At 48.8% G+C, this 12,282-nt stretch overlaps 1 protein-coding gene across 1 annotated transcript; it reads right to left on the reverse strand.

Moving 5' to 3' along the window:
• Positions 1–2,993: 2,993 nt before the first annotated feature.
• On the reverse strand, positions 2,994–4,679 carry LOC120844172 (solute carrier family 22 member 6-B-like). Its single transcript, XM_040215820.2, has one exon. The coding sequence runs from the start codon at positions 4,677–4,679 to the stop codon at positions 2,994–2,996; it is 1,686 nt and encodes a 561-aa protein (XP_040071754.2).
• Positions 4,680–12,282: the final 7,603 nt, after the last annotated feature.

Consider the following 12,282-nt stretch of genomic DNA (forward strand, 5'->3'; position numbering starts at 1 on the left):
GAAGGTTCAAACGAGAAGGACCAAATGAGAATGGGTCGAAATGTGCAAGGTTCAATTGCGAATGGGACGTTTTGAGATACACCCGTTTGGGTCCCTGGCAAGCCAGAGAGACAGTCCTTTACCGAGCGCCCCCAACGGCAAAATGACCCACTTCATCGGCGACAGCGTCTTCAATGGGGAGCCATTCTGTGAGCAGGTCAGGACTACAGTAGGTCGTGGTTAATACACACTACAATACTAAGTCTGCAGACACTGCCTGAGGCGTGTTGCCTGAAGCATGGATGGCCTACTTCCGCCCCGTTAGTTCGTCTGCGGTGTGCTGGCGTGGAGGGCTGCGTTTCACGACCGCCGAGGCTGCGGTCGCCGACGATGTAGTTGCCTCAGGCGGCTCCATGTACCTCGGTGCCGAGAGGAACAGGGCCGACTTGCTGAAAACAGCGTCTCAGCTGAGAGTGGAGGAAACAAAGCACTGCCAAGGTTAGACCACGAGCTGAGTGGGACTCTTACCGAGTCTCAAGACGCTCGCGCACGCCAGCCTTTGCAGTGCCTTCTTTCACGGAGGCTGTGTTACAAAACTTACTCGATCCGACTCCGGAGTAAATGTTCCGTACCGTGGCGTTTCCAAACTTATTCACGCTTACTCGATGACCTCAGAACTCGCGTTGCAAAAGCGGGTTGTTTACTCCGGGGTAATTTTTTACGCTACACTCCCCGATCGGTGGGAAACGTCAAGTCAAATCGAGTAAACAGGTCACGTGATCTGTTCGCCGTCAGCTCGTCGTCTGCTTTCTGCGCCGATAGCCGTCAAAGCTCGTTTGTTTCCTTGGCTTTGGAGGCGGACGTTCGAAATGACAAAAAATGAGGCGCCACCATTTATGTGTGGTTATTGATATTCGCTGTTTTCAACGCAGGAATTCACTGTACCACATGCTGACCGTTCACCTTCTTCGTGTAGGTATACCTGTTGTCATTATCAGAGTGGGAACCTTAACAGGAACTTCTCCGCATCCTCGTCCACGGCGTTGGAGGGAACTCCGTATTCTTACGTTCAAGGCTGAAAACGTTCGGACGCAGTAGAAGATGTGGAAGTATTTTTGTTTTCCCAGAGTGTGTGCAATGAGAGAATAACGCTTGTAAAGCAGTGAAGGCTTCGAAGATTATATATATGATCAGTCAACCACCCACCCCTTTGCGTCCTAAAGAAATTGCCAGCAGTGGTTTTGAAGTTCCCTCTGTGATTTTGTAATCATATTCGCGTCAAGGCGTACGTAAGTTACATATTCCTGTTAAGAAAGCCCTCTTCGTACGTTGTACTGCTACACTGTGTGGAAGTAATTTCTGCAAACCTTATTGGTGCAAATTACGATGCGTGGAACGTGAACATTTAGGGGAGTTGGACTAAACTTACAGCAATCGCGCTGATTAATAAAAATAAATTTTTGATATTTGATTGAAAACAAAAAGTAATTTTGATCTGAATACACTGTCCAAAGGGAAGGTAAGCAGAAGGAGCTGGTGGAGCCACCTCAGAAAGCACCGCGTCGTTACAAAGAAAAACTTCGCAACGGTTAATATTCTTCATCTCTTCGAGTGCTTTCTCCATGATCAATAAGATTTTCAGCTATTATCCGCCATCGCTGCTGATTTCTTTTTACCATAGCATTGCAATATAGCGAAAACAACGAAGATAAAGATAATTGATGTTTCAGAGAAAGCCAATATTTTTGGAAAAAGTTTCCCCTCCCCTCCCCCCCCCCCCCCCCCCCCCCCCCCCCCCCCCCGCTCGTGCTAGGTCAGTTTGCTCTGAGACTCAAGCTGCATCATATATTACTTTCTTTTACAGCTGTGTAAAAACACGTTATTACCCCCGCGAAAAAAAAAAAGTGTATGCATAGCGATGGAGTTCGACACTCGAATGCTCATTTCAATTTCAAGGGGGGTGGGCGGAGTGAGAAAACTGAGGACTCCAAAAAAGGCAATGACAATAAGCAGAATATGAAAATCGACGCTTTCAAGCCTCCATGTGACCCTTGTAATATGGCGACAATTCCTCTGAAATCCAAACACTGGTATATAGAAATTTGACGTGTGTGCGGACAGCTCCACAATGATTTAATATTCTGCTTTTCATTTAACTTTATAACTTAAGATCCTCAGGGCAGTGCGGACCGTTGTAATGTTAATAATTCGAAAACTTTTGTGAAGCCGCTTGTGTTTACACACATCTCAAGGAGTCAGATTTTATATTGTTGAAACATACAGCGTTCTTATTGTTCCATAGAATAACCGAGGAGGAAGTTAACAAAGCTCACGCGCAACCCAGGCCAAAAAAAAAAAAAAAAACGCCGGTTGCCGGCGTTTTTTGTTCGGGTGAAGAGGGTCACGTGGTGCACCGCTGGCGGGTTTTTGGTCGCCGGTGCCACCGGCAAGGGCTGGTCGGAAATTCCCCACCGAATTCGCAATGTGAGCCGTTTTGCTCAGGCAGTGGGTGAATGGGCCTTTCTTTAGTGGTTTTTTACGGTTACCGGCGCCGCCGGCTCCACTCCATGGTATAGTTAATGCTTTACCATTCAAAAAGTCTACCGACCGGTGATTTCCCTACCCACCCCCTAGAGGGTGTACCTCCCGCCCCCCTGTTTTTCTGGAGGCACCCTCCTAACTCGCAACGACACTATTCTCACTGCCCCCCCCCCCCCTAACACAACCCCCTGCCCCCTAAAAATTTAGGCACCCCCTAATTTCAATTCCTGAGAAAACCCCTGCTACAGACGTGTTCGAATCATTCATATGTATAAAGAAAATATTTTTCCGACATTTCTGAGGCGTGTACGCAGGGATTTCTGTCTGAAGCGAACACCATCTATTCTATGGTGCATGAGCACTTGCGGATTCAAGGGAGGCGCGTATAGAAGATGACGCCACTGACACATTGCACGTTTTTCTTTTATAAAACGTCTCATAATGTAAAGCGGCGTTAATGAAACAAATTGCGTCTAGGATTTCTTAGAAACATTTGAATGCAAAGAAACAGATCTGCGACGCGTAAAGTCTTCTCTAGCAGGCACCTGCCACATATCCTCAAGTTCTGTCTCCCGAATGGTGTTGGTGGCCATGACCTTGGTCGTTTCGGGTAAAGCAAGGAAAGCTAAACCGATCAGAGTAAATATGAACGCGCTTACCGCCATGGCGAGGGCTCGATTAATTGGCGGGTTGGGCCCCCTGTTCAAGAGCAATAGCACGACTCCGGTCCTACCGAACATGGAGCCTAAAGAGAAGCTCGTAGCTCGTAGCACGGTGGGGAATATCTCTAACACATAAACGAACATCGCCATTGAAATAATGTCCAGAAGAATTCCCTTAATGATAATTGTGACAATGGGCTGAATGCTGTTGTCCTTTTGCCAAACCAGCCAAGCCTGAAAGCCCAGCACGACCGACATATGTAACATGGTGACGCAAAGTATCTTGCGCCGGCTCATGTAGTGCAGGACATACAAGAAAGCTGTCGAGACAGGTAGCCGCGCAACTATTAGGGTGATGTGCCCCGTCCGGTTTTCCACCAAGGTCTTGTCAAAAGAGGTGTCGTAGTAGTGAAGAATCGTCATGAGCGTACACGAAAAAAGGACAACGGCTCGGAAACGCAGAGAGCTGTTCAGCACAAGGTCAAGGGGGCTCGGTTGTTGAACGTTCTTTTGCGTGTTGCCCTTCCGCAACGTCTCGTACCTGATCTTATTCATCTTGACCTTCACGTCGTCCAGGGGATAGCCATTGACCCTGGCAGCCGAAATCACGGCGCGCTCGGTGCCTTCGACGTCGCCCAAGCCCAGCAGCCAACAAGGAGACTCTTCAATGGCGTAAGAGGCGAACAGGAGGAAGCATGTCGGCACCATAAGTATCGCCTGAGCCACCCTCCAGTGTCCACCTACCGCCAGTAAGAGGAAATGGAACATTTGCAGCGCCGCAGATGTGCATGAGGCGGCAAAGGCGCAGAAGACGACGCGATGCGTTGTCTTCGTCACCTCAAACAGCAGAACAGACGCCATGTTCATAACTGTCAAAGATGTCACCGATGTTAGAAAGCGCAAGATGATAAATGTGAGAATCGTGTTGGACAAGATCGTGGCCGTGCCGGAGGCGACTTGAAGTAAGAGCGCGACCATGAAGACAGGTTTGCGGCCAATGCTGTCCCCGAAGCACCCGATGACGCTCCCGGCGATGGCTCCTCCGTAGTATGCGAGCGAATGGAGCAAAAGGAGCCGGTGTCTGTGGCAAACCAGGTTCCACTCGCTGACAATGGACTTCCCCGCGGTCGCCAGGTCGTAGTCCCACTCGTTGCAGAAGACCACGGTCCGGTTCTCCGTGGCATTTCCCGCGTCCAGTAGAGGCTCATAGCGGGTGCATTTGCTGAACGTGCCGTCCGGTTCCACGGGGATACTCTGGTTCTTCCAGACGTCGGTGTGCATGAAAGCAAGCTCCGCCGGTGGTCTGCACCAGTGTTCCACGGGCCGTGCGAATACCACGGCGGCGAGACCGTTGCTTACTGCGATGAAGATGGAAAGTGTGGCGCACAGCAGTGCCAGCCGTTGGAAAGTGACGTGTCCGAAAACAAGCGCTGTGTCCAACGGGGCAGTCGGGGCGCTAGCGGTGCGGTCTCGGGTCAGAAGAGAAGGGGCCTTCATGTTGCGATGCGTCTGGGCATAGCGTAGAGTCGAATGAAGAACACGCGATCTGAAAGTGCACGCGACGCTCGTTCCCTGGCATGCTTGTGGCGCTCGAGCTCTGCCTCAGAGCCATTTATACTCCGCGACAACTTTTCTTGACAATGCAGTGGAAGGTACAGGCCCGCGTCCCCTCTCCCATTTCGTGTGTGCGCGGGCTCTCCTCCTCTCCCCGGAAATGGGGGAAAGGAGAGCCTGCGTACACACAAAATAGGAGAGGGGACGCGGGCCTGTACCTTCCACTGCATTGCCAAGAAAAGTTGTCGCGGAGTATAGAGCCACTTCAGAGCACAGAGCCAAAATAGACGCCTTGCACTCGCGCCAGATTATATCCGACATTGCTGACCTCTTGTCTTACCGAGATACCGTGCCACTGAAACGGGTGTTGACGAGCCTTCACAAATGCTAATGCTGGGAAGAAGGGCGCAGTACAATCTGTAATGGCAATAACCTTGCCTGTTATAGTAATGATGAAGTAAAGCAGACGGTATAAGAGGGAACAAAAGCTGAACGTCGGTTATGGCGGCGCCCATGCAGACATGTTGCGAAGCGTCTATATCGTTCGAGCTTAGTGACGCGACCGGTAGTGAATCTTTCTATTGGTACAATGAAGTAGAAAATAAAATATTCTAGTTCACTCGATTGCAAGCATGGCGTCTGACTGGTTCCGTATGCGTGCAAGCTTGCATGTGCAGCGTGTGCGTGAAGGCAGCTTTGGCAAGTTTGTAATTGCACGCACTTGCCCGCACGAGCAGAGAAATGGCGGAGGTCAGATGAAATTGTCTATTAGCGACGAGATATTTCGCTGGCGCCACCTAGCGGGTGCACTAATCTAACGTAGCGAATAGGATTCTAGCAGACGACGCGCCAAGTAGTCCCACAGTGTGGTTATGCTCGCTCGCTTGCGTGGCGGTGTACAAAGTTGGGTGTACAAAGCAGCCCCTTGGCTGTTTTTTGCAGCCGAAAGGGCGGTGAAAAACAGCCGTCAGTCTCAACGCCGCCACCGTTGTGTTGTGCTCCCCGAATTGAGGTGAAATGTTGTTGAAGCGAAGACGTTAAGGAAGAGAAGGATTCTCATTGTCGGTGTACAAGTACACTGGCTGGGTAACGGAGGGTGCATCTTCCAGGAAAGGGGTGCGTGCATGTGCGCCCGATACACCCGACTACACCCTTTTTTTCTCGGAGTGAAGAGGACATCTCCGGCTGCTTCGACACCAGCGGTGCACCCTCTCATCACCCTGCACCATCTTCAACAGAGCAGACGCCAGCCTCATTCGTCAACCACAAACCTCCCTACCCTGCGATCAATACAATCACTACATACAGGGACGCCCCAGACAGCCTTCGTGTCAGGTATACGGGGGATACCCATCGAACGAGCACACCTACTGGCTCTGCCCAAGAGCCACAAGCTCCCTCACTCACGCCACTCCTCTGAACTTCCCTGCCCACCTCCCCTACTCTGGGTATAATAGGCCACTCCTCCACCTGACCTACAAAACGAGCTCTGGCCTCTCCTACTTCGTCATGTGCGGGAGAACCTAGACACTCCGCAACGAAGAACCCTAACCCAAGTTATACAGGGCGATTCCTCCTCCAGTGCGGAAGCTTAAGACGGCTCGGACCTGAGCTTTTCAATAAAGTTTTCCTCCTCCTCATGTTTTCTTGAAGAAAGATGGTAGCATTCAGGATCATAACATCATTGTACTCAATGTCTAGCAAAACTCGGGTAACCTCGACTGAACCAAGCACGTTTTGAAGGCTTTCAGCAAGTCTGCCGAACATGCATTGTTTGTACAAGAGATGCCGATGTTGAAATTCATCAATGTTTTTTTGAAGTGTTGATACCGGCATAAGAAGCTTTCCGTTCAACTTCAGGTAAAAAAAAAAAAGAATTAACGTATTTTACGGATTTTCTTTTTTGTACCGCAGACAGAGACATTAACACGCCGTGGTTATCATCAGGGGAGTACATCACGTTATCAACACCGTCTTCATTACAATCCGCGCTATACTTTGTTTCAGCTTCGGTCCAGACGCAGCCGATGCTACAAGCGCGAGCATGTGGCCCAGAACAGTGCTTGCACTGCACGAGCGCGCGTGCTTGGCAGAAATGCTGAAAGCCCGGAGCTCGCGCTTCTAGCTTTGGCTGCGTCTGGACCGAAGCTGAAACAAAGTATAGTCGCTCGAGTCGAAGAGTCCTTAACCTAAAGCGACTCCGCAGGCAATGCGCTGTCGCCCATGAAACCCTACACTCGTGAATGCGCCCTGTTCAAATGTGCCGTGAACTATGATTTCACACTGAATATCTTCTGACAGTTTGAGCACAGACACGAAAATAAATTACCGTCGGTGACGTAACCATTTAGATTTTTAGCAAAGCCTCCCTTGTGTGGGACTCGACTAAGCATGCTGGCAAAGTGCACTGAAAGTTTTCCAAACTCCTCGAAGCAAACCAAACTTACCATTAGGCGTTTGAATGCCTATGTCTTCTCAAAACTTGACACCTAAGAGCATCACACGTAAAAAACTGGCGATAGCATCCTTCGTCCACACACGGAAGAATTCGAGAGCTGAAAGCGTGCTCATCGAAGTGTCTTGCGCAACCAGCAAGGTGCTTGAACAGAAACTACAAATTCTGCAAGTAAACATCGTATAAGGGCGTTGTATTCATGCCACCGTTACACTATCCTTGCAAAGTAAGCAACAGATTGATAGTGAAATACGTCTCTCGAGTATCCAGTTGCCTTCCGCTCCAAAGTTTCAAGTGAACAAAAAGCTGCGAATGCCACGAACGAACGAGGACAAAATGGCGTGGAGACGGGCGGGAAAATGAACCGAGCGTCTGCTTCTTCCATTTCTTCCAACGTTGTTCCTACGGCGCCTTCTTTCCTCCACGCCTCTCGCTATTTATTTGTACCCTTTTCCTCATAGATGGCGCGGAAATTTTCCGGAACAAACGAGCTGCGCATGCAGGTCGGACCCTCGAGGTGGGCTCGGGCCACGAGCTGTTCGCCGCCGGTCTCGGGCTAGATCATCTTCGCTTTCCGTCCGCCGCTGCCGGAAGCAGCCGACGGGCGGCGCGAGATACGAGCCAGTACAAGCGTAGATTATAGTGGCTTACATAACGTAGAATAAGCTCTGATTTTTTATTGGATTCGAGGTTCCAACCACGTTCGAAATTATCTAAAGCACAGGGTGCGGCGTTTCGGCCGTTTGGACCGGCACAATTAGAACGCAAACGTTGTTTTGCAAAGAAAAAAAAATATTGTCTATTTTTACAGTTTTTATTTAAAGGTAGAAAAATTTTAAAAATAGAAATAAAGCGGCAGGTTAGCACTTTCTATGTCCTATATCGCCCTGCTCTCCGTCTAAATGCTGGTTTGCAAACCGGCGCCCCGTATCTGTGGAGTAAAGTCCATCTATCCTGTGAAATGTGGCGCCATTCATTGCCGTGGAAATGCTCGAGACACGTGCCGCGCGCCACTTCTTGGAAGAACATGGCTTCTGAAATCTAGCTCAGTGCTGCGCTGTACCGCCATAATCTTCTCAAGGGCTGCACATCGCACGTGCCTCGTGCATCGACGCACTTCGCTCAACTTTAAAAACTTGAAGGGACTTCAGTGTGAAGTAAAACCCCTCGATGTGTTAGCGTTTGTCTTGCAAGTGGCGTCAAATGCGCCGGTGCAGGAGACCCGTGTCTCGAGCAACCCTTGGAAGCAAATGGCGGCGAAGTATTGAAATGAGCTGCCCTTGGAAGCAAATGGCGGCGAAGCATTGAAATGAGCTGCCCTTGAAAGCGAATGGCGGCGGAGCACCTGCTTGTTGCACGTGTCTTGCGCGTTTCCACAACAATGGTTGGCGGTACTGGTAAAAACAACACCAAGGGGCTTTCGTCTGAAGAACGCAAAAACGCCCAGAGAGAAACTGGCGGTCGAGCAGGATAACCGGAAACAATAATTCCGTTGCATTTAGAAACAAACTAACTTTTTCATTCGCTAAAAAAAGTGTTATAATTTAGACGAATGTTTGTTTTATTTTGTCGTCTGCTATCCGTTCGCGTATGTCTGCTGGGCGCGGACGTCGCGAATGGAGGACCTAAAAATGTTATACAAATAGTCAAAGACAAAGTGCCCCCCCCCCCCCCCCCGGCTCGAGGGGCATTATTACAGTATTACCAAAAAAATACTTTTTTTTTCATTGCAGAAATAAATTATGCATTGCCAAACGCTGATTTTCCACCCGAAATGTAGTGCGAGAGGCCCAAACCAGACGCCAAAGTTTGAGCACTAACCCTTATCTTATTAAAAAGTTCTGAGTGTTTTCCTGACATTATAATTGGGAAAATAACTACAGACCGACCTCTCAATTACATGGAGCTCCCCGGCGAAAGTTACCGAAGGCGGGCGAAAATGGGCCCCATGTACCCACTGAAACTTTCGGAAAATCACTTATAATTTCAGCATAAGGTAACGGTTAGTGCTGAAACACTGGCATCTGGTTGGGACCTTTAGCGCTATATTATGTCGCAGAATGAGCGTTCCGCGGCGCATAAATCATTTTTTCAACAAAAAAGAAAAAAGAAAACTTGTTTTTTGTGTGTGTGTTTTTTTTCCGGGACACGTTTAGTTTTTGGGAAAATAAAACTGTTTTTTTGGCCCGGGTAAGTACACTATGCATCGCAGGAAGCTCAAACGCCATTTGAAGGTGATAGCGGTTGGGAAAGAACGCGGAAGTTTGAGACATGACATTATCTGGATCGAAAGATAATTTAGAAAGACGAAATTTTCTCTGAGGCGACGTGCATCTAAGCCTGTTTTAGTGGAAAAAAAAAAAGAAAGAACTTGTCAGCAAGAAAGAAAACAATAGTCTCTTTCTTCCTGACAAGTGTTTTTCACACCTATAAATCCCAGAAGCGTTCACAACGTCAGTTCTTATTTTGACGATATTAGGCTTAAATAGACGCCGACTTAAACAAAATTCGTGTTTCTCAATATTTTCTTTTAGACGGGGAACGTTACGTTTTCAAGCTTTCGCGTCTATCAATTCTAACCGCTATCGTCACATTCTCACTGAGTTTTAGCTTTCTTCGATGCATAGTTTATTTACCTGGGCTGAAAATCACGGGCCTCTTCTCTCGGAAACTTACTTAGTTTGCTCGCTAGTGGCATTGTTCGAACCTTGGGAACTATAGACTTATACTTCTGTTTTATAAGTAGTGCATTCATTAGATTCTGACAGAGTTGCGCCAAGCTCCCAGTATGGTCGCCATATTGGTTCATGGTGTGAGCAGTTTATCCTTGACTTCTCTATTCTGGTGAGCTGATTCGAAATCGGGTGACAGGTTCTTTATAAAGAAATTTCTTGTGTCCTGAGATTTTGTTATTTACCCACCAGCTTTCTAGAGTCCTGCTGGTGCCCCTTTTCAGTTGTGCGTCACTGCCCCTCCCCCCCCCCCCCCTCCACACCCCCTTGGGTTTAGACAGCTTCTTCCGGCTCATCAATGACACGGGGGGGGGGGGGGGGGGGGGGGCGGCAACTTCGGTCGCGCTCAAGCAGCACCAAACGTCCGGCAGATTCCAGGACGCGTCGAAAAAAATGGCATCATACATCGGCCCCGGCAAATCACGACTTCACGTGGACGCACGCGACACCGTAATGAGCCGATGCCTTATAGAATTAGACTTTTTTTTCCGTCGCGCCATTTTGCAGTCATTGATAATTTGGACGCAGCTGCCCAGGCGTAGGTATGCCGCTCTACTAAAAAAATGGTAACGGCAGGCCACTAAAAAACTGCTGCACCAATGGTGCAAGTGCATTCGGCTACAGGGGGACTATATCGAGAAAGTTGTCATATCTACCTACCTCTAAGTTGCCGGTATCGGCAGCGAAAAAACAAGATCATTAAAAAACACCCCTCGTGCCGAACTCATAATGCACTGTGAATTATGTATACTGTGAATCTTGCATACGTTTGGTTGCATTAAAACCACAAAGACAATCTGAAAAGAAGGGTCCAACTACAGGCCGTGTTGTTTGTACCCTTTTAGTTCCCTCGCATCTGTGCGTTTTTTTTTCCTTTGTGTGAACGTTGCTCTAGTTACACAATATACTAAACAAACACTTCACACAACGGTAGAATACACGACAATGTATTTTATACCTCTATGTTAACAATAGAGTGACGTAAATGTGCAGAACTATTTTACAGCAGTTTTATCTTTTTAACTCTACATTAAAGTGGAAGACGTGCTGACCTCGCTCAAACTGACGGGCGTTGAAAAAGTTAACTACGATGCCGTGATGCGAGCATTCGCGAAAAACTTCCTGCTGCGTACGAACGTTATTTACGAATGGGTCAAGTTCCACAGGCAGAAACAAGAGGCAAACGAAACTGTTGACAACTTTGTTGAGGACTTCTACAAGATGTCAGAGACGCGCGACTAGTGGAACAAGAAAGAAGAGCTAATAAGAAATAAACTCGTTGTGGGACTTAACAATGTCATGTTGAGTGAAAAACCTTAGCTCAATGCAGACCTGACATTATAGAAACCGCCATCTCCACGGCGAGCAATTCAGAGACAGGGAAGCAGCAGTTAAAGAAACTGCGACCACTAGTGCAGTTTACTACAAGGAAAGAGGAACATTGATGACAAACATACAAGACAGTCTTTCGAGCATTTCCACAACAATGAATGGCGCAACTTTTCCGAGGCTTTACCGATTGCGGCCACGTTGTACTGCTCTATGGTACAGCGTGACCGTCGGCGAGGCACACACTTCTGCGTGGCGTGTCAAAAGCAACAAGAAGCAACCGTTTCCCACCCGAGAACTGTACCAAGGAGTTCTCTGTCCATGCAACTGGCGCGGCTCTACTACTCGTCCACAATCGCGCGCCAAGTGTCCAGCAGCTGACAACATTGGTAATGGGTATGGCAAGAAAGGACATTTTACGTCACTCTGCCTGCCAGCGAAAAAGAACCACTCAAATACACAAATACACGACGGCGGATCCGCCCTCGCGATTGGCCAGCGCGGCCCTCGCGCCTTCCTCGAGGAAGTGGAGGGGCCCTTCAGTTTGAGTGTAGTTTGAGTGAGGTTTCTGAGTTTGGCGGCTAAAGTTGAAGGCGCTGCTTGCAAGTGCAGAATAAATTCCATTAATAAAATTCACGCTTACAAGTACCGCCAACCACTGTTGTGGAAACGCGCAAGACACGCGCCAGGAGCGGGTGCTCCGCTGTTATTCGCTTCCAAGGGCCACCCATTTCAATACTGCGGTGACAACTGCTTCCAAGGGCCGCTCGAGACACAGGCCTCGTGCACTGGCGCACTTGACGGTACTTACAAGACACACGCAAACACATCGAAGGGCTTTAGTCCAGACCACGGTGGAAGAGATAGTCCAGACAGATACAGGGGGATCGGTGGCCGAGTGAGCTTATGCACACCAGCTCGGAGCAAGTGGAGTGAAAGCTCGCGCTGCAGTATCCAGGTATCCAGGGATCCTAGGTCCAATCCCCACCCCTGCCCGTTTCGATCGTGATGAGCATTGTTGCGTGCGGTC

Source organism: Ixodes scapularis, unplaced genomic scaffold, assembly GCF_016920785.2.
Source record: "Ixodes scapularis isolate PalLabHiFi unplaced genomic scaffold, ASM1692078v2 PGA_scaffold6__148_contigs__length_123643588, whole genome shotgun sequence".
Lineage (NCBI taxonomy): Eukaryota > Metazoa > Arthropoda > Arachnida > Ixodida > Ixodidae > Ixodes > Ixodes scapularis.